Source organism: Poecilia mexicana, unplaced genomic scaffold (assembly GCF_051168715.1).
Source record: "Poecilia mexicana isolate PSO_F unplaced genomic scaffold, ASM5116871v1 scaffold_12, whole genome shotgun sequence".
Classification (NCBI taxonomy): Eukaryota; Metazoa; Chordata; class Actinopteri; order Cyprinodontiformes; family Poeciliidae; genus Poecilia; species Poecilia mexicana.
Window position 1 is genome coordinate 14,092,982 of NW_028263381.1, and position 21,892 is coordinate 14,114,873.

At 44.0% G+C, this 21,892-nt stretch overlaps 1 protein-coding gene across 1 annotated transcript; it reads right to left on the bottom strand.

Annotated features, from left to right (window-relative positions):
• Positions 1–1,341: 1,341 nt before the first annotated feature.
• setd1ba (SET domain containing 1B, histone lysine methyltransferase a) lies at positions 1,342–20,274 on the bottom strand. Its single transcript, XM_014997869.2, has 18 exons — positions 17,133–20,274; positions 16,749–16,900; positions 16,428–16,526; positions 15,468–15,738; positions 14,541–14,662; positions 13,085–14,164; positions 9,658–10,407; positions 9,014–9,187; positions 8,719–8,812; positions 8,073–8,293; positions 7,915–7,987; positions 7,430–7,828; positions 5,741–6,979; positions 4,368–4,534; positions 4,165–4,290; positions 3,932–4,051; positions 3,401–3,538; positions 1,342–3,314 (listed from the first exon to the last, which is right to left on the bottom strand). Exons 1-18 carry the CDS (start codon positions 17,191–17,193, stop codon positions 3,141–3,143), a joined length of 5,460 nt encoding a protein of 1,819 aa, XP_014853355.2. The 5' UTR covers positions 17,194–20,274; the 3' UTR covers positions 1,342–3,140.
• Between the last annotated feature and the right edge of the window lie 1,618 nt (positions 20,275–21,892).

A 21,892-nucleotide genomic window follows, 5' to 3' on the forward strand; every position in this document is an offset into this window, starting at 1 on the left:
CATTATCCAATCAGTTTGTTTCACACTCTTTGGTTTGATTTGATGAATATATTGAAAAATATGCTAGGTTTTAATTCAAAGGAAATTAAGAGGCTAAACTATTACTTTACTATTTTTTCTAATATAAATCAAATACCAGAGTCCTGAGCAGCGTCAGGTAACTTCATACAAACAGAATAAAACAAGTTAGGAGAGCAGAAAAACATCGTCATGATGAGAGAATATCCTAAAACTTTGTAGACAATGCTCTACTTTCAACCCATATGATAATATTTACTTCCATCTTTTCTGAGAATCATTTTCAGATCATCTTTGTCCAAACTTTAGGATGACACTGTAGTGACTTCTGGCTCGTAATGTGGGATTTGTTGAATAAATCTGAGAACACAGAGCAGCATTTTATGATTCGGACCAATCAGTTCGAGCTCAGCAGATGGAGACGGGTGTGAGTTTGGCTCCCATGCTGCTTTGCTCAGCCCTGCCTCTCCGCTTGTGGTCACACCATCCTGTCACAGCCTCAGGTCAACACACACACACACACACGCACACCCATGCGTACTTAATGCTACTATATTATTCTGAACAAATGGGATAATTTAATGACTTTCAGACATAATCCATACCTAAAAATTCAGATATATTTAAAATCTTCTTTCTCGCTTGTGATCCAAAATCTGATGTTTATCCATTCTGGTTTTACTTGAGGCTTAAGTTTATCCACCTGATTTCTGAGAACAAATCAGAAGAACGGGGACATTTTCTGGCCACAGATAAATATATAGATCAGTTATAGATAATTTCATTATCTATAATGGGGCAGTAATTCACAGGACTGCATACAGAAATCAGATTCTTCAAAATTCAACAATTTTTCACATTGTTTGAGTAAACAGAAACGCAATGGGGTTATTTTCTATGTTTTCAATGGAAACACTGGAGGACTAGACATCAAAAAAGGTAATGGTCCGACATGGCAAAAACATTTTTTATAAAAAATTAGAAAAAGACAAAAAAAAAACTAGCCACTTGATTCAATTTACTAACATTTGAGTTGTTTCATTTGCGAGATAGGTAAAAATTAAATATAAATCAATAAGAAGCACTTTATTCTTCAGAAATTAAGATTTTATTTTATATAACAAGAATAAGAAATAAAGTTTTGAACTTAAAATATTCTTCCAGATTGTAAAAACCCAGAAATAAATAAATCAGACTCAATGAAGTTTGTCCTCTCCTTTCTTAAATTCATATTAAAAATTATATTATGCTCTCTGAACAGCATTAAGATGCTATAAATGTATAAGAACGGCACTCCTTGCTACAATAAAGAAACAACCACCGTTTATGGATGTATGCAAAAAAATTTTATTCATCATTTTTTTCTTTTTCATACACTTATAATAAATAGACACGAGAAACGGGCTGAAACTTCAGTCCTCTTCCCAGTGCCGTTTCTGCACTTTTTTTTTTTTTTCCACACTGCAAAGAGCTTTTCATAGAATTTACAACAAAATTTAAAAAACCAAAAATAACAGAAGGAGCTTGACACAAGCTGAATATCCTGCTACCAGCTGACCAGCTCAGCGCTCGCCCTCTTTATGATACACACCCCTCCGAGCTGTGTTCAAGTAGCAAATCCCAAGAAACAAAAATATATATATATTTATATATATATTTATATATTTATATCGTATTCACAGTTAAACTACTTACACGTTTTAGGATCTCAAAGCAAATGGGCAGAAAACAAAGACGTTTCCACAAGAAACAATCTTTCAAAAAGGGAAGTGGAAGCTTTTTCCTGTACACAGTGGACCTTTTAAATAAACAACCTTTTAACCGTTAGCTCCTTTCACAGATCCCTGAAAATATTTAAATATTCAGTCTTTCGTTAAAAAAAAAAAGAAAAAAAATTAAAAGTGTTACATTTCTGAAGATAAAAAAGGTTTTAGATCTTCTGTACAGATTCTCATATACAATATGAACATCAGAGGTGGAAAAAAAACAAAACAAAAACAAAAAAAAAAACAAACAGGAATCTGCATTATTAATCCAAGTGAATGAAAAGCGACAACTGACTTGGTCTTCCGGGGCTTGAGAAGGAGAGGGGCGCAGGTGCGAGCCCTCGAGTGCATTTAGTATTTTATCTTTCATCTAAATAAACGACAAAGACAGAGAGGCTCCAGCGAGGAGGCCCGCAGGCGCCTTGATGTTACTGAAAATACAACAAAACATGATCATCAAGAGAGGGGAAAAGTTCCTCGCGGTTGCTTGTTAACACATCAGCAGCTTCCTCATGATTAAACAGAGACAGTCGTACATTAATTAATTAATTTGGCACTTAAAATGATGAATAACTGCTCCCCGCCCACCCCAGAGCTGAAAACTCAAGATTAGCCCCGTTGCTGTTGAGTTGAGATTCTCTTCCGTTTTCGGCCAGCAGGGGGCAGCGCACTCACATTCCTGCACCAGGAGGTACCGACACTCATTCATGCAAAACACGCACCCATACATAGTGTATCTGAACAAATAGGCATGAAAATACCTGTTAGAAAAACAAACAAACTGTTAGAAAAAATATATATAAAGGAATATGATTAATGCAAATTTTTGCAGAACATCGTTAAACCTTTGCATAAACTAACAGGAAGCAGCACGACCCGTCCAGGACAGGTGAAAGATGCTTGAATACTCCAGATTTAACCATTTGTATCTCGGTCTAGTTTGATTTATTACGCGCAGGGAAGGAAGCGGAGAGAACGCTCCGCCTTCCGCTCGTCTGCTCCAGAGACAAAGTGACCTCAGGCATCTTAAAGTGTTACTGAGCAGCTGAACATGTGAGTTTGTTTTTCCTTGTACCACAAGTGGTTGTTGTGGGGTAAAGCTTATGAGACAAATGAGAGGAGAAAAGTGTAAAATAAAAAGCCCCGCCCCGAGCCGGGACCCGATGCTGCAGGAGTCGTGCAGAAATACTGGGGAGAAAAAGTCACACTGGCAGAAAAATAACAAACACAGTTTCACTTGAAGAGCACCGTGAATCGTAAACAATCTAGAGTTTAATGTATGAAGAGTGCAGGTCAGGTAGCTTAGCTCGACCCAGCGTGAGGCGCCGGGTCGCTTCACGCTGCGAGGCGGGTCCGTTAGTTGAGCGTCCCCCTGCAGTTCTCCGCCCCGCACAGACACGGGATCTTCTCGTCCTCGATGGGGAACTTGTAGTCGTACGTGATCTCCTCGTTCACGTTGATCGGCTGCCTGGAGTAGATCACGATCTTCTTCTGAGACTCAACCGTGATGACTTTAGCATAACAGTTAGGCTGCAAACGACAAACAATAAAAAAAAAATCATAAAAACAATGTTTTTTTTTTTTCAGTTTGTGAAATGAAGATGATGTCGCCTTACGTTGCAGCTGTGGTTGATGAAACGGGCAAAGTTGCCACATTTGGTAGCGTCAATGATGGTGTCGTGGTCCACGCGGAACATGTAGCTGCTGCCGATGCCCTCCTCCTCGTAGCGCTTCTCCCGCATGTCGGCGATCACCTGGCAACCACAAAAAAAAAACAAAAAAAAAAAACGTGAAGGTTTGCGTCAACCCTGCTCAGCTTTACACGATTAGCCTCCAAACAAAAATAATGTGTTGCTAATTTTAGAAGTATTTTAAAGGAATTTTGCTAAATTTGCGCTTAGGTAGGACATTAAATTCGACTCGCGGTATCGCTCATGGAATATAACTTGACATCAAGTAAGGCAGAGGCAGCAGTGTGGTGGGACAAACACCGCCACCTACAGGCGGGAGTTAGCATCACTTAAATCCAACGATTTCGACTATTTTTGCAAAAAAATTTGGGTAAAAATCCAGAGGAACTGGTGAATGTGGCCCTCGGGCCTCGACTTTGACATATGTGGTATAGATGGAGCTAAACTGCGTCTCACCTGTCGGATGTTTTGCCCCACGTACTCAATCACCATCTCATCAGCAGCAATGGGCTCCATGGCGAAGAGACCCCAGTCGTGGATGTGCGACTTGCAGAATCGTATCTTCTTCTTGCGGAACTTAAAAAAAAGAGACAATAAACGCCCAATGAATAATAAAAATCCTTTGTTTGCACCAAAACGGTTTTGTTCTTGCTAAATGTTCCTCCGTGGGAACCGAACGACTGGGTTACCTTCAGCTGGTTGAACTTGAGCAGGTCGCTGTCGCATGCGAAAGAGGAGAGCAGCCGCCGCTGCTCTGACCGGCGCTCTGAGCCGGCTCTGGTGGACGCGTGGACCTGTGCAGGAATGCTCATACCCTGCGACAGTTCAGCGCCCAGGTTAACGCCCAGCAACACACACATGTGTGCATTAATTATATATAAGCTCCACCCACCTGCGTGTCGACCGGCGGCTCCTCCGACTGCACCCGGGAGCTCTGCAGGTACTTCACCTTGTCCTTCTTGTCGATCTTGTAGTATCCCTCGCTCCGGGCGCAGCCGGTGGCGTGATCCCGCATGCCGTCGTCTCTCCTCTTCTTCTTCACCCCGGGGATGTGGGTCGGTGCAGAGAAGTCAAGGAAAACGAAAGAAATCACCCAAAACTTCCAGAACGCACCTCGCTTTTACCAGGGCAAAGGCAAAATTCAAGCACTTTTCAAACATTTTCAAGGTAACTTTTCCAACAATACAATTCAAATGAACTAAAGGAGACAGTTTCACTATTTATGGATTATTGTTATTAATAATGGCCTGTGACTGTATATCCTACAGCGTAGTTGACTAACATATAACAAAATTTCATGTTTTGAAATGTCTGAAAAAAAATTTCTCACTAATTTTTTTGACATTTAGCAAATTTTAGGTCTAACTGACCTAAAACAGGAAGTTTAGTTTGATTTAACTTCAGACAGCAGGAAGAAAAAAATGTGTCTTTTTATTGTTTATTGTCTCTCCCAATGATAATCAAACATTAGGCATTTTATTACCAAACTTTACGCAAAGACTGAAATGACTAATCGTTCTGAATCGATTATTTAAATAATTGTCATCGATTTAGTAATGGATTGATCGTTAACTGGACAATAGAGTAGGAAAAAGGCCAATAGCTGAAAGAAAACACTCAGAGCAGGAATTAAGCCAAAACTGTTTAAAAAATAAAGTTTTCTTTCAAGATTAAAAAAAAGAAACGCTTCTTTTTCTGCAAACATTTGTTGAAAAAGAAGCTCTTCACAGAACTCCTCAAGTGCAGTTTAATCGTCACCTGGTACAACTTCTGTAAAAAAAAAAAAATCTATCAAGCACCTTTTGCTATCCAATTATTTATCAGATAGTCAAAAAAAATAATTAACGTATCAGCCGTACGATCTATTGCTAGTCAGTCCAGCAGAAAGGGCTGAGCTTTTCACAAGCTAAAGCTATTACTATGTTTTAGTTACTAATTTATCTTTTGCTACTTTTGCATGTTAGGCAATAAAGTGTTTACTTTCTTATTTAGAAAGGAATAAATGTATTTATTTGCTCAAGTGGTTAAGAGAAAAATATGCAGAACGTGAAATATTTTAATCCGATTAATCGTCATAATCTTCTGCTAAAATAATTGCTAGTTGCTGCCTTACAATATACAGAAGTCAAGAACTTTCAAAGATGTCAAGCAACTGTGCGAACCCTGTTTAACCAGCAGGGGGAGCTGCTCTGTGATTCACGCAAAGATTCAGATTGTAAACAAGAGGTTCTGATTGATCTAACCAGCAGCAGCAGTAAAGGATATAAGGATGGTTGACCCAAAGCGTGTCGTTGAGCCAGTCGTTGCCGTTGTCCTGCTGGAGCATCTTGTCGTACGTGATCTGCAGAAGCCGGATGTCCTCCTCGTCGATGCCTTCGTTCCAGATGTCGTACAGGATGGTCATCTCCTCGAACTCGGAGCGCGGCTTGAAATAGGCGCGCGGCGGCGTGCTGACCGGGGACAGGCTGTCCAGCAGCAGCTCCTCCCAGCAGCGCCGCGTCTTGCGAGCCGGCTTGGTGACGGGGGGCGGCTCCTCGTCGTAGGCGGGGAAGCCGTCTTCGGCGGGCAGCAGCGTCTGCGGCTCCACGTCTCCTTCCCGGAAGTCCAGGCTGGTGTGTTTGGGAGATCGGACCGTCGTCAGGGAGACGCTCTCCAGAGGCGACGCCTGGGGCGCGTCCGTGGACTCGGATGAAAAGTCGTCGCCGGCGGATGCGGCGGCGGTCTTTTTGATTTTGGGTCGCCCCGGTTTCTTCTTGGAGGCGATGGCGTCGGACATCACGGGGATATCGCCCGAGACGCCGGTCGGCAGATCTTCAGGCGCCACGGCCGAGTGATCGGCTCCGGCTGCCAGCGACGGAGGAGCGCTGATCGGCGGCTCCTTGAAAACGGGCCGCTCGTCAAAGCTCTTCCTGTTCAGCGTCAGGGCTGCAGGTTCGGGGAAGACGGGCGTGAAGGTTAAGTCTCTACCGGGAGTTCGAGGGACACCAGCGCTGAGGACGGGGGACTGGGACGGGTAGGAGAAGGGGCTGCCGGGGATGTGAGGTGAGCTGAGCATCAGGCTGCTGCCTGTCAGAGGGGCGTCGCTGCCCGGCGTGTTGGGGATCGTGTCGGTGCTCTGGGATTTCCCCAGACAGCGGGCGCGCTCCATCAGGTCCCGGCCCGGCGTGCGAGGGATGTCCTCGTCCGTGGGGAGCCGCGGTCGCTGAGGGAACTCAGGCAAGGGCCCGGGGGGCGGGTGGAGCAGGGAGCGACTCTCTATGGCAGGGTGAGGGGGGAGAGGGAGGTGCATGGAGGACGTGGAGACGGATTTCGGGGCAGGTGCGACAGGATGGGAGAGGGGTAACTGAGTCGGGGTGCAGGGCACTTCCTCAGGCTCTGCTTTACCTTTGGGTTTGACCTCCTGGTCGCCGTCAGGGAGGGAACCGGTGGGGGTCGGGGGCCGGAGGCCTGCTACGTGGTCCTGAGGTTCAAGCTTGACATCAACACAGACTTTCTCCTCTTTGACTATTAAAAAAAAAAAAAAAAAAGGTGTTACAATTTGAGTTCAACGATGTTCAACTTAAAACCATTAAAACAGTAAAATATTGAATTTCTGAGAGATTCTGTCAGGATTTAATTCATCCCTGAAGCCCCCAGCACCAGTGGCAGCAGCACTGCTGGCTGGGGGCTGTGGGAGGAAGGGAGGGAGGGGGAGAGAGACAGAGAGAGAGAAAGGAAGCAAGGAAGGAAGGAAGAAAGGAAGGAAGGACAAAAAGGAAGTAATAACGTGAATGAGTGAGTGAGTAGGAAGGAAGGAAGGAAGCCAATACATATTTCCATTCTCTCATTTTCTTCACTTTTATCCAGAAATGAAACTGAAATTGTGTTCCAGATGTTTCCTTTCTGTTTCCAGATGTTGCACAGGAGGAACCTTGCAGGTTCTGCACGAGGAGCTTGGTGTGGACCCTCACTCACCTCTGACCCCCTGGTGCGCCGGTGGCTTCGGCTCCTCGGGGGTCTCCTCTTCGGGAGGACTGGGAGGTCTGCGTTTGAACTTGCCGCCCCGCTCCTCTTCCTCTCTTCGCTCCACCTTAAACTCCCGCACTTGGACGGTGGGAGGAGTCGCTGGTTTGACGTCTTCCTCCCTGTTCTCCTCCTCCTCATCGGACGACGAGGATGAGGACGAGGAGGAAGATGACGTGGTCTCGGCCCCTTTTTTGTCCACCTTCTCTGCGACCGCTTTCACGTCTTCCTCCGTCTCCTCCTCCTCCTCCGAGCTCATCTCGTACTCGGAGTCGGAGCTTGCCCCTGACAAGTCGGAGCTTTCGGCCGAGGAGTCGGAGCTGGCCTTGGAGGAAGCCGAGCTGTCCGCTTCTGCGAGTGACGACGCAAAACGGTCGATAACAGGAAAAAACGCAATCAAACTCTCAACAGACGTTTCTTTTAGGAATCTGACGTACCGTCGTCGGACGAGTCTGATGATCCGCTGTCACTGGACGAGTCTCCATCTTTGTCTTCGTCCTCGTCACTCTCCTACGAGGTCATTAGACATCATCATCATCATCACCGTCGTGTCGTTTACCTGCATCCTTTTTTTTTTTCTTTTGATGAGACTCACTTTGGCTGACGACAGTCTGTCTGGAGCCTTGTCCTCATCGCGCTCCTCGTCGACGGCGTCGGACAACGACTCCTCCTCCTCCTCCTTCTCCGAGGTGTCCATCTCCTCCTCTCCCTCGCTGTCCAGTTCGAGCGGTCGCGAGGGCCGCCGCTTGGCCGAGGGGCCGTCGCCGGCCACTTTGGAGTCGTCTGACGGGAGCTCGGCTGCATCTCTGTCTCTCTCTGGAAGACATTTGTCACCAAAACTGAGTTGAGGGGCTTCGGGAGAGTTTTCACACAGTTCATCTCATGTCTCAGCTGCACACTTCAATGTATTTTGTTTGGAAGGAAGGAAGTAGAAGGGCAAGTGGTTTGCACACATTTCCTATAGCAAAATTCAAGCACTTTTCAAACTTCTTCAGCACCACGATATGGAGATGAAAACAATAGACAGGAACTAAAAAAAAAAAAAGAGCTTCTGTGAAAGTATTTTACATTCTACAGCAGGAACAAGGCAAACTAAACTACAACAACATTTTACACATTTATACTATTATTAAAGGCATTAAATATGAGGGGACAGAAATTTATTTGTAAAGAAATTTGAAAATGTATAATTTTCCTTCCATAAATCCTGATGAATTACATCAAAGTTTGTGGATTATTACCTTCATCCTCCAGTTCGTCGTCTGCTGGGGTGGCCGGTCGGGCTCGTTTGCTCTCTCCTCCCGTTGCTGTATCAGGTGGATCCTTCCTTTTTACCTGAGTTAAAGAGTTGAAATGTTTTCATCGATACTTTAAAACATAAAATTACAAAACATGGCATTATATGACCAAACAAGCATCTTATGGGATGGTCGTAGGTCACATGACGAGGGGAGGAGAACGTGGCGTCGTGTCTGACTCGACCGCAAAACTCTCAAGTCTAATTTACACGAAAAGCAGCTCTGGAAAGTTTGTCACCTTAAAGGACGGCAAGCGGATGGCTCCTCGCAAACCCATCCCCAGACCCATCCCTTCGTAGCCGAGCCCTTCTCCTTTGTTCCAGTTCTCCAGCAGACTGGAACCTATCGTCTCTTTGGGTTTGGGTCGCTCTTCTTCTTTGCTCTCAGCGCCTTTTACTGGAGTCAAAGATGCCTGCAGAAAATGAAAAGGGGTTTTAGTTTCTAGAAATCCAAAAAAAAAATCTACTTTTTTTTATCTAATCTACTTTAAGAAATAAACCAAGGAGACACATGAAACTCTCATAAACAGGAGTTTCCAAAAAAGGGAAAGCTTTTGATTTGGTTGACATAAATCAAACGTGATTTTGAGGGGATTTGCATTCATAAAAACATGGTGAACGTCAGAGCAGATGCATCATTTCTGTCTATTGTCCCACTGACAGCAGCCAGGCAATTAATTCAAAACTACTGGCTGAATTTATGAGAGCCGGACCACAGGGAGGCAAATCTGCAGCAACTTCACAGAAAGGTCATCATCTGCCACAAAGAACCGATGATTCACATGGGAATGACGGCTCCCAACGTTGGTGTAACTGGTTTAGCGTTTTATCCATTTTCAGATTGCGGTGCAAACACGCACATTTCAGGAAGTTTGTATTTTACCTTTGCCGAATGCTCCTTCTTATCCCACCACTCGTCGAATGCCCTGAAAGCCACCACCTCCACCATTTTGCGGTTGAGGTCCCTCTTCATGATGGCCTTCAGCTCCTTGACGATGACCAGCAGCACGCCGTCGACGGTGGCTTTATGGGGGTCCTCCTTTTTCGTCTCGTACCCCGGCGGAGGAACCGTGGGGTTGAACTGTGGTAAACTGGGATGGTGCCACTGCTGCCCTGGCACCCCGGTGCTGCACGCCGGAGCGGCGGCGTCCAGTGAAAACGGCGGGTAGAGCCCGCCGAACTGCCCCGAGGTGCCGCCGTCCATGAAGAGCGGATACGAGTACGGCCCCCTGGTCTGAGTCATGCGGCTCAGCATCTGCTGCTGCATCTGGAAGGATATGTGCATCGTGTTCCACCGCTCCCACGGCACGCAGTTCATGAGCCCCATCATCTGGATCACGTCCTGATGATAGTGGCCGATGGGCGGGATCATGTGGGGAGGCACGCCGTGGTGGCCGCGCAGGTGAGCGGGGTGCCCCAGCATGTTGGAGTGAGGGTCCAGGTGCTGCGGGGCGATGGCGAAGCCGGCTTGATGCTGCATGGCGTGGTAGCTGCCTGGGTGCATGGACATGGTGTGCATGGGTGACACGGCCGAATTCACCACGATGCCCTTGGCGCATTCCCCGCTGGTGATGGTGGCTCCCGGCATCTCGTCGTCGGAGATTTCCATGTCTTCTCCCGACGACTGATGAGCCTTGGTGAGAAGGGGACAAAAAGCGTCAAGAGCCGATGTCTGTGCGGTCGTCAGCCTTTTTCTGCGAGCAAACGAGACCGCAGTCTTCAAACAACAGCATTAGACTGGTAATCCAGAGAGCTTCTAGTTCAGAGAGAGAGAGGTTTTAAATACACTACTGAATAGAGATGAAACGATTAATCGGATTAATCAATTATAAAAAATTTAGTAATCGTTATCTGGAAACTCAAAAAAATATATATATTTGCTGAAAAAATACCATATTCAGAGCAGTAATTAAGCCAGAACTGCAAGAAATATATACATTATTATGATAAAAACAACTCTGTCTGTATGTTTTACCAAAAACTCCTCAAGTGGTGCAGTTTTAGCTTTACCCGTTTCAAATTCACTAAATAATGCTATATTATTGCATTTAAACAATAAAATGTTTATTTTCTTCTTTAAAAACGAATTCATTTTTTTAATTAATCTTTTAAATGATTTCTAATATTGTTAAATAAAAGAAACATCTGCATATATATATGCCAATTTCTTTTCATCCTTTTAATCGCTTAACCGTCAGAATAAGTGATAAAATCGATTCCTAAAATAATCGTTATTACTATTAAACTATTTTATATCAAAACCGGTCAGGACTAATGAAGCTGGTGCGGCTGAAACATTTCAATCAGAGCTGAACTAGTGAATATTTCAGAATGGCAGCTATAAATAATTCCAGCGCTAATCTGAGTTCAAAGTTTTGTATACCCATTAGCAGTCAAACACAGCTGACCTGTGGCTTTGGTCAGCACGGCTCCAAGCGGAGCTGATTGCCTCTTTTATTAGAACACGACAGTGGACAAACTACAGAAAACTGTAATAACAAAATACAAATTAAAGAAAATATATTGGCAGCTCTGGTGAAGACTCATAAAAATCCCTAATCTGTTCATTTACTGCAGCAGAATAATCTTACACTGAAAATTTAGAAAAATCCAACAGAAAAACTGTTTTAATAAAACTCACTTGTGACAAAATTGTTTACTCCCAACTATCACATTAAAATAAAGTACCTAAAAGTCTTTAAAATGCACACTTTTTTTAACTGGTCTGTTAAACTGCAACATTTCTTAGAACTTTTAAATTGTAATGCGTGGCTTCCTGCTTTCCTGGGGTGACAATATGATGCAAGACACAGAGCTCCTAATAGCTAAAGACAGTCAGAATGATGCAAGAGGAAATCTCTGAAGCTAACTTTTAGGGAGCTGCAGCAAGAGGTGGTATCCTGAGGTCGCCAAGTCTTTATAACAACCACTGGTTATTTCAGAGCCATGCGCTCATCTGGTTATGTGGAACTATGTTTTGTTTTTCAGAAAAAAACAAGTGTGGCGTGACAAAATAAATGTGGAAAAAAAAAAAAAAAGACTCTCATGCCCAGCGTTCAGCATGGTGGAGGATCTGTGATGCTGCGGAGCAGGGAAACCTGTCAGAGTGCATTAACGCTTTGAAATGACTGAGAAACACAGCTCTACTGGAAAACTAACACCGGATCATCATTTGGTCTGTTAAAAGGCTAATGATCCAAAACATGAGGACAAATTACCAAAAAAAAAAAAAAAAAATCAACATTCCCTGTGATCGTCTCAGTCCGTATAGAAAAGCTCTGGAGCTGAAGAGACGAGAGCAGGAGAAAGGACCTCGGACTCTGGGTGATCTAGGCAGATTGTGCAAAGAAGGGTCAAAGATTCCTCTCTATAGGCTCCAAGCTTGTGAAATGTTATAGTGGAAAACAAAGCGGCGTCTCTGTGGACAATAAGGGGGTTGCATGAAGTATTTAAAGTGTCGGTGGCAATAAATGTACTACTGGGGACTCTCTCACAATAAAATTTATCCAAGTTTTAAGGTTGGACATTCAGTGTCAGATTGAGCAACAGTATAAAATAAATAAATAAATAAATTTTAAAGTATTTTATGCATTTATGCAAAAACAATCCGTCGCAAGCGGCTGCAGTTGTGGAAGCAAGCTGACTAAACTTGTCAGGGGAATGGCGTTGTTATCCAAATGACCTGTTTGCACTGTTTGCTTTGTGATAAGTTGAAATATGAGAGCAGAGACGTAATCCCGACTGTAAGTCTCTGCTACAACCAGGAAGTGTGAAGCTGAATGGGGCCAACAGCCAAAACTGTGTTTTCCTCCCTGTGAGCAAGTGCAGCGAGTGTTAGAAAGAGGAAACGAGACGCTTTGTTCTCTTAACTGCAACGCGGCTCGAGTTTCTCCCTTTTAAGAGATAGTATAGTTCAGAAATGTAGCCTCGCAGGTCAGAGTGTGAGCCAAGCTTAATAATTGTGAAGCTATTTTTAAGTTAGGAATCTAAACTTGCAATTCAATTTAGGCTGTTGCTTATTTCAAAGACGCCTGTCTTGACAGCAGTTGTTGAGAAACCAGAATTTCCGACGCAGGGCAGAACAAAAACAGTGACACAAAGTCTTTACTACGACAATCTCACACTGAAACTAGACCTGACTTCCGGTGTCCCTGTTTAACTGTCATTCACACCTGCATACATCAACGCCAGCCTCGTGCTGCTATCACAGTCAAGACTTAATAAGTGTGGCTTGCTGCTGCTGCCACCTGCGCGCCAGTTTTTGCAAAACTCTTGTGATTTGTGTCACACACTCTGTGTCTGCGTCTTACCGTGTCCATTTTCTCAGTGGGACTGTGGCCTCCGTCTTTGACGTCACCTTTTCCCATCTTTTCGTTGACGGGAGAGCCGATTCTCTTGATCAGCGAAGCGGTTCCGGGAATCGGCTCTTCGTCGTCGGAGTCCGGCAGCGGGGTCGGGCTGATGTCCTCCAAGCCCGTGCTGGACGGCCGAGAGTTCTGCTGGCCGCCCGCGAAGGGTGGGATCGGGGACAGCTGGGAGGATGAGGAGGAAATGGGGCTACCTTCCATTCGAACCTCGTTGTCCGAGTCCCGCTCCTCCAGAAACGGCAGCAGCTTTGTCCTTTTTTCCTTGAGGAGCATCTCAATACGCGAGTCCAGGCTGTTGCGTTCCGGATCCAGCGCCGGGGAGCTGGGCGACGGGCAGCGCTCTGGCGTTTGAGGGGGAGGGGTGGCGGGTTGGGGGACCGGTTCCGGCGGTGGCTCTGGGATCGGAGGCGTCTCCGGCCTTTCCTTAATGGGCAAGACGTCCGTCGGGGGCGTCGGAGGCGGCTGCGGCGGTCGGAGGTACTCGCTCTCCCTTTGAGCCGGGTGATGGTACGGCGACTCTGACGGGGGGAACGCAGGCGGCAAAGCGGCTTGGTAGGGCGAGAATGCGGACTTAAAGTTGGGCGTAGCGGGAGGAGGCGCTGTGTAGTTGAAGGAAGGGGTTGAAGGTGGAGGTTCAGGCGGCGTCAGCTGGTGCTGCTTGAAGGAAGCCTGATCAGACGGCGTATTCCGATACATGTTGCTGCGGTACTGAGGCCTCTCCGGCCGGCGGTTGTACGCGTCCTGGAACTTGCTCTCGTGCCTGCGGGACTTGTACCCTCCAGAGCTCTCGGGACGGCTCGACTGATACGCAGGTGTGGACTGCCGGCTGGAGTAACTGGAGTCCTGAGAGAAGGGCGTACCCGGCTGGCGAGGGGTGTGAGGGGTTCCCTGGGACTGGGGGGTGTCCTGCCTTATGCTGGAGTAACCCGTCTCCAGGCTGAGGGGAGTGGTGGAGCTGCTGGGTGGCAGCACTCCTCCTATAGACATGCTGCTCTCTGACAACCTGCGGATGGGCTCACAGGCCTTAAAAAAAAAAAAAAAGACATTAAAATAAGTTATATTGGGAAAACTTACAACAATTTGAAAAAAAAAAGTGATTATATGAACATAGCAACATTTCAGTAAAGAGAAGATCTAAAACTCTGTAGGTCTCTAGGTTCAGGAGCTCAGGAAATATCTTACTACAAGGTCAAAGTGCTTTTTTTTTTTACAGCTTTGAGAGTTCAAACCAGAGTCAAAGGTCAAGATAACATCTCTCTTCAGGCTTGGATTTTACAAAATAACAATACTGGTAAAATGAGCATCAAACAACACCAAATTGACCATATAGAAACAATCATCAGGACAACGTTGTATAAAAACACTCCTTAAATTTTGCTAAAAGTTTCTCTTTTTTTACCAGTAAGGCCTCTGCAAGACTCCGAGGGGAAACTTCCCTGTTTTCCTCTCCGCCAACAGGCAGCGTCCGCGGTGTGTAGCTGCCATTCATCAGGAGCTGAAAGTACCTGAGGCGATTCTCACCTGCAGGACAGTTAAAATGAGCCGGTCTGATGCAAGACTTAGAAAGCAGCAGGGCGACTAATAAAAAGTGATCAGAAATTATAACTGGTAATACTTATCTCTGTAATAGTTGATCAATAAAACAGAACAGTAGCAAAATCAAAGAACACATCATCAAAGAATTAAATGCTTTCAAATAAATTAATATTGATTGTTATGGCAATCTAAAGATATAAATAGTGCACATACGAATCAATGCATACAACAATTGCATCTTAGCTTTTAAAAAGTGCATGCTTAGTTTTTTTAAATTAATGAAAACAGTTCAAAGTGCACTTAAAAAATTGCTGAATTAAGTCCATATAAATACAAATAGTAAGAAAAAATATGTTAACATGCACTATAGCAAAATGCATTTCAGATACTGATTTTGAAAGACATTTGAAACTTTGAATAGATTTATTAAGTGTAAAAAAAATATATATTTCTCATTTTTTAAAAGACACATCAATTGAAATCAACAGAGGTGCATGAGACTCTGACAGATTGGTATTGTTTGTTTTCAGGTCTAAAATTATGCTCAGTGGGAGTACGCAGCACCCCCAGCTCTGGGCTTATGGGACCGAGCTCATTTTCAATGAAATTCAATTACGCCCGTGTAACCAGGCAACGCACGTAAATGTAAACGCGTGACTACTGTCATTGTGAACATTCAAAACAAACATGTAAAACTAATCTTTTCAAATCCACGTTCATGCATCTTATAACCGATCTGGCTCTGCATAAACGCAACCCTGCAGAGGCTTTTGAATGAATCACTGTTTACCTTTCGGGTCCAACTCCACGTGGATAATGTTTCCCATCACGGACGTGTTGTGCAGCGACTGAACAGCAACCTTGGCGGATTTCACGCTCTCAAAAACAACTTTAGCTATTCCCAGGTGCTTCTTATTCTTCGGGTTGTACAGGATCTCAACCTCCTCGATATCTCCAAACTTTTTGCACATGTCCGTGAGAAATCCCTCCCTGATGTTGTCGTTCAGCCTGGCGAACGTCACCTCCTTTGGAGGCACGGGGCCGACATAAAATTCATCGATCTGGGAGAGGAATGAAAGGAGTTGAGGTGAGAAGGGCCGTCAAAGTTTAATGTTGCGTTATGTGGGGTCATTTCTATCAGGCTAGATAAGGATTAAAAGAAAGCTGCAATAAATTTCCTACAGCACTTAAAGCCATATATGAAACAGTGTATCCACACATTGATATACAATAATCAGGCATAACATTATGACCCTAGACAGGTGACATGAAAGACTATTTCTTCATTGTGACACCTGTTAAGCATGTGGGCTATATTAGGCAGCAAGAGAACATTTTATCTTTGGGGCTGATGTGTTAGATCCAAGAAAAATGGACAAGCAGAAGGACCGAAGAAAGTTTTACAACTGGATCAAAGCATCTCCAAAACTGCAGCTCTTGTGGCGTTTCTGGTCTGCAGTCGTCCAAAGAAGTAAAAGCGATGCCCTAGTGAGCAGGGTCTGCTTCGTAGGGGTCTTATCCAACTCAAATTGCTGAAGAATGAATGCTGATTCAGACAGAAAGTTGTCAGAAAACAAAGTACATCCCAGTTTCAGGCGGGATACCCATGAAGATCATAATGTTATGCCTGACCGGTGCATACTTTAACTCCAAGACCCAAAGATGACAGAGAGGGGGGTGTGTCTGCAACTTCTGACAGCAACTGTTTTCCTGAAGCAGCAATGTGGCATCCTACTCCGATGGTAGATACCTTGAATTTAGGCACCGGTAGGTCTGTTTCTTTGTACTTTGTCCAGAGACGTCCGATCCTCGGGTCACGGACCAGGTCCACCGGTGGTATCCCTGGGTTCTGTTGGAGATAAGGATGGGACACGATCCTGTTAGCCAGGTTCACACAGTATTAACTTGTTGCAAAGTAGTCGTGCAAAAAATCGGAATTGTTGCTTGGTGAAACAGGTGTTCTTGGATGTTGAATATGCCACGGCAAAACAGCCACATAGTAACGGCATCATGGAGGTCGGCTCCTCGGTTACTATTGTAGCCTTTTGGCCGCATCAACGGCGGCACTTACGGGCATGCTGAAAGTCTGCCCATCGTAGCGATAGAGTTTGTGGGATCCCTTCTTGAGCGCCGGGTCGATGATCAACTTGTAACTTCTCCAGTGGTGATTCCGCTTCTCCGCCGAGCCGCAGACGGGATGACTGTCCATGCCGTTCGCCAAACCTGAAACGGCAGCCAGCGACAGGGAGAGAGGAGAGCTAGCGTTATCGGGAGCCAGGGCTAAACAGTCTCCCGACCAACCAGCCCTTCCAAACACTTTAAAACAGCCCGGCGCTACACATGCATGACTCCGGCAATGAGGGGAAACGAAAATTGGATGTAGCGTATATCCCACTTACGGAAAAACAGGCATTAGTAAAGCTGGAGAAAGAGGGGGAAAAAAGAACAAGCTTACTTGAACTCTGCTTTCTCCCATGGTCTTCGTTCAATCTGTTCCTCTCCGCTGGCTTGGACATGGTTCGTCCGATCGAGTGTTTTTTTAAATACACAAAAAGATGAAATCGCCTTGCTTTCTCCGTTTACATTACATGATTTCGCTTGAAGAATACTGCCTCCTTTTCGGCGAGAGCCAGCACATATTGTGTGTGTGTGCCTCTGCTCTCTCTAGCTGCTGTCTCTCCCACAATACACCGCTAGGCTTGCCCACCCCCTGCGCGCATCGCACTTTCGCCACAAAGTTGCTTCCATTTCCATCGTAAACTCAGCTAAAAAAAATCATCTTGGATAAACACGAGGTACAATAGCACAAATACACCTAAAACATATGGGAATATGAGCTCTAGTGATAGTCTCGTGCTCTTAAATCACTGAGTAACAGTGTTGAATCTGCTGATTGCGTTGACTTAAACGGCAAACAAGCTAAACTCGGAGGGCAATATCTTCTTAACTGCTTCTGAAAGCTAATAAAGCTGATTCGGGTAGGAGCTGTATGCTATACAGACGTGTCGCTGCATATTTTAAAATAGAAAAATGAAACCCAAGTGCTTCCAGAGACTCCAGTTGGCTACTTATGTTGCATTTAAATCAAATTAATGCGACTTAAAAGGAAAATTTGGTTAGTTAGCAGCTGGTTTCTACAGTTTCTTTAACGTTTGTGACTATTGGAATGCAGCGGCTTGTTTCGTTTCTTTCTGGCAGTTGATACATAACGGACGAACTAGAACAAACAGCAATGCCTGCCTTATTATAGTCATCAAACTATTCAAAATTCACTGGTATTTCCTGATCTTTAGCTTTCTTCTTTTTTTGTTTCAACGAAGAGCGTGTTGTCGAGCAAACTGGGTTTTGTTTGACATTGCCTGTTGTTTTGCAGTGCTCGGGCAATTGGCTGGTTAACAGCGGCAGCTCGGCGGGCCAATCAGAGCCCGGCAGCGGTGGAGCTGCCTGCTATTAGAGGCAACGGCTCAGGAGTCCTTCAACAGAGAGAGCAGGGAGAGGGGGCTGAGTGCGCTCTCTCGGCAGCCATTTTCCTTAAAACAGGACTCAATGGCCTATATGGGTTTCCTTTGTTCCAAAAGGGATCTTTACACTTGGTTTCCTCATCTCTTTACGGACTATGATAAAACGTATGTTTGCTCCTTTTAAAGGATTGGGAAGATTGGAAGAGAATGTAGCTACTGGATGTAAATACCCTGTGACATTTTCAACCTTTTTTTCTTTTGCTTGGAATCCATCTTTGTCTTAACTAGGTCATGGCACACCCATATAATATTTATATTTGTTAAGTGATAAACCAAATGTGAATAAACTGTTTTAAGTGATTGGAGATGTTGAATTAGACATGAAAACAGTTAAAGTGACAAATGTTACTATTCCTTTTATGGCCTTGTAGGAAGTGAGTAGCAATAAGTAAGTTTTAATTCTTTTCATATAATTTATATAATGTAACATTTTTGATTGTTTAACATTGTCAATTGTGAGGCATGCAGTAACTATTATTAAAACTATTTTTTTCAGTTTTATATGTTCACATTGATTTCTGTATGTGTTTAAGTGGAACTTGTCCAAAGCAGGCCATAAATAACAAATATCTTTTCACCAAAATGTATTGTGCTAATAATTATTTGCTTCGTTTATTAATTGTCAACATTATTCCTCTCAAAACAGCAACATGGCTCGTCTTGCACCCTGCCCTGGAACGGTGGAAACAACCAGAACCACGTTTAGGTTCGAGTCGTCCACTCGCCATTTCAGAGCCAAACACGTCCAAAGTATAAACGCCGGTTTGACCTTGCCTCAAGGGTATATCTAAATATCTAAGACAAGCATATTCAGGTAGTCCTTTTTACAAAAATATTTCTTGTAATATTTAAATCACAAACAATCCAAAACCTAATAGGAAACCGATGGAGGGAAAACTTTCTCATTGTGAAAATATTTACCTCAACACTTTGGTGAATGCAGTTAACAGGCCTAAACGCAGGGACAGGAGGGATGTTTTCAGCCCCATCTTCGGATCCTCTAATAATGGCTTTAATAGGGGGTGGGAATGCGTCTCCTGAAAAGGAAGGAATTCCATTAGCACGACAGTTAGACCTCTTTTCAAAAAGTCTTTTTTTCCCCTCTCATCACTGGCAAGCATACCCCATCTGACAGCCAGCGAAAATGCATCTTCAAGCATCATCTGTGTGGGCAATATGCAAAACCATCTCTTCTCCTCAAGACAGGATTGCAGTCGAGTATAACCTCGTCCATTTTCGACATTTCTAACTGAGCTACATCATTTAAACCTACATGGAAATGTTTTAATAAGGTAACGGATTTTTTTAGCTATTTAACCTAATTTTTTAATTGCTTATACGTGAACATATTAGCCACAGACGTTTAAAACTTGACAAGACGATTATAGGGAAAACTGCTGTAGCCCACATTTTTAATGATACAGCAAACTTACAGTTGATATTCAAAATATGTAATCCAAGTCTTAAACGGACAAAAAGGAATCTTATGAGGAGGAAATCTTGTGTTTTTCTACTGATTTCTTACATCCAAATAAACCTTTTGGTGTTCAGGAGGCTGCTCTTGCTCAGTTCTCTGTCTCAAAATGGCTTCTTAACAGACAAAAGGAGCACTGTGCTGTGAAATGTTGCTGCGCCATAACTGGGTGAGGCTCTGGAAAGCGCCCTTATTTTTTTCGTCGGAACACTTCCTTCTATGTTTTCGGCACTAAGAAACAAATATGACGACTGTAACGAATGTGGTTATCGTCCAAATGCTGTTTAGTTAAAAAAAAAAAAAAAAGAGGATAAATGGTGGACTCTCCGTGAGAGGGGGTGAAACTTTGATCATAAAAGCGTATTCAGGCTGGCAGTTGCTAGGCTGACTCGTAATACGAGAACTGGATGGTTGCCATGAGAGCGCGAGAGCTTTGCAACAACAACCCCCACACACTTCCATATAAGGTCAACGGGAATCCGCTGCGGCAAGCCCCTGTTTGTGTTGTATCTAGGTGAAGGGTGCTTCAAGGCAGAATCCGGCGGATCAGCGACCGACCAGCACGGCGAGTTTAAAGCGCCGCAGACCAGATAGTGGAAACAAATAAGATCGGGTTCTTACAGTTAACTTCGGGGAAAGAGTTAAATTATAGGTGGGAGGGTCTGGATTCGCTTGCGCAACGGAAGGGGGGGGGGGGTCTCCAGGTGCATTTCAAGGTTAATGTTGCCTTTTTCAATGCGATGGAGTTGCCTGCAAGATAAATAGCAGGGCACAAAAACCCGGCTGTGGTTCAGAGGCCTGTTAACTGCGCATTTATTTAAGAGTTTTGTGTTCGGAGCAGTGAAAATGCCACTTTAGTGGACAGTTTTGTGTCGAAACCCACCAGTGAAGGTATTTATAGCCTTGTATTTGCAGAAAAAAGCAGGGAGAAAAAATTCCCCGCTCGGCAGCGCCGCTCAGTTTACCGCTGACAGACTGGAATATTCCACACAGGGGATTGGCCTCTTTTCCGCAGGACAGCTGTCTCACCCTCTCTCTCTTTCTCTCTCTCTGCTCGGCGACAAATATTTCAAGAATTGTTCTCTGTTTATTGATAAAGGGCTGTGTGCGTGTGGACATTCTAGGACACATTTACAGACCACCTTTTTACGCATATGTGAAGCTTCGAGTTTCACTCTGTAAGTCATACAAGCACGTTTTATTGTTTATTAGACAGGGTTTTTTTCCCCACAGCTTGAAATGGAGCCTTATAGGGACAATGATTTGCTCTTAAAGCTGCCAGATTGTACTGAACATGTACTTAAAGCTTTATAGTTTTATTCATCCAATGCAGTTACTAGTGACTTGTAATTTTCCTATTGATGGTGTTGTATGTAGGTTTAATTTTTGTAACTTTTAATCATTTGTTTTTGTTATACTCTACAGTTTTTCATGTAGTCTTACTAGTTGTATGTTCCTGACGTTTAAATAAAGACTGTACACTCATTTTGGAGTTTTGTGCTATTTTATGTTTTATAAAAGATTTTCAGGCCCATACTTGAGAGGATTGCATCATCCAAATATAATAAATTACACAACATGTGCAGGGAACATTATTTCAGATACAGGCTGACATTGTTGAATTAGTAATGTACAAATCATCATTTATAAAATGCTTAAAATACCTTTTTCAAATAGTACAAATTTATAACCTGTCATTCTAAAGTGATAGCTTCTTCTACTTGCTGTCTTCTAACATAAATCTTCAAATTTGACTTTACAGCCTACCTCAGTTTCAGCTGATATGCCTTCATGTTAAGTAAACTGGTCCATTCAAGAACATTTTGGTATGTTCTGATGATGAACGCTCACTCCCTGTGATCTACTCACTCTACCCGAGCAGATTGTGTTATTCTGTAATCCTCATCAGTTAAACCGTTTCCAAAATTGTTTTTGAAAAATATACTTCACTTTTAGAGCGCTGTTAATTACATTTACTATCTTGAGATATATATATATATTCTTTTTTTTGAGCAAGGAGTGATTGTTTATGCCTATTGTGCATCGATACCTCCCTAATCCGAGCCAGATAGACCATGTCTGCCTCAGGGTGTAGCTGTAGTTTGACACATTAACCCACGACTAAAAATCATGACACACTGATTATGTTGTTCAATACGCCTCAAAGTACCTTCTGATTTTGGCCTGGTGAGATGCTGAAACCTGTCTTGGAATGTTGTT

Excerpts from the sequence above, each read along its gene's own strand:
- setd1ba (XM_014997869.2), bottom strand. The coding sequence starts at position 17,193 with ATGTCCAAGCCAGCGGAGAGGAACAGATTGAACGAAGACCATGGGAGA. Across the intron at positions 15,739-16,427 it reads TACCGGTGCCTAAATTCAAG|ATCGATGAATTTTATGTCGG; the intron begins GTATCTACCATC and ends TTCCTCTCCCAG. Across the intron at positions 10,408-13,084 it reads CCACTGAGAAAATGGACACG|GCTCATCAGTCGTCGGGAGA; the intron begins GTAAGACGCAGA and ends CTTCTCACCAAG.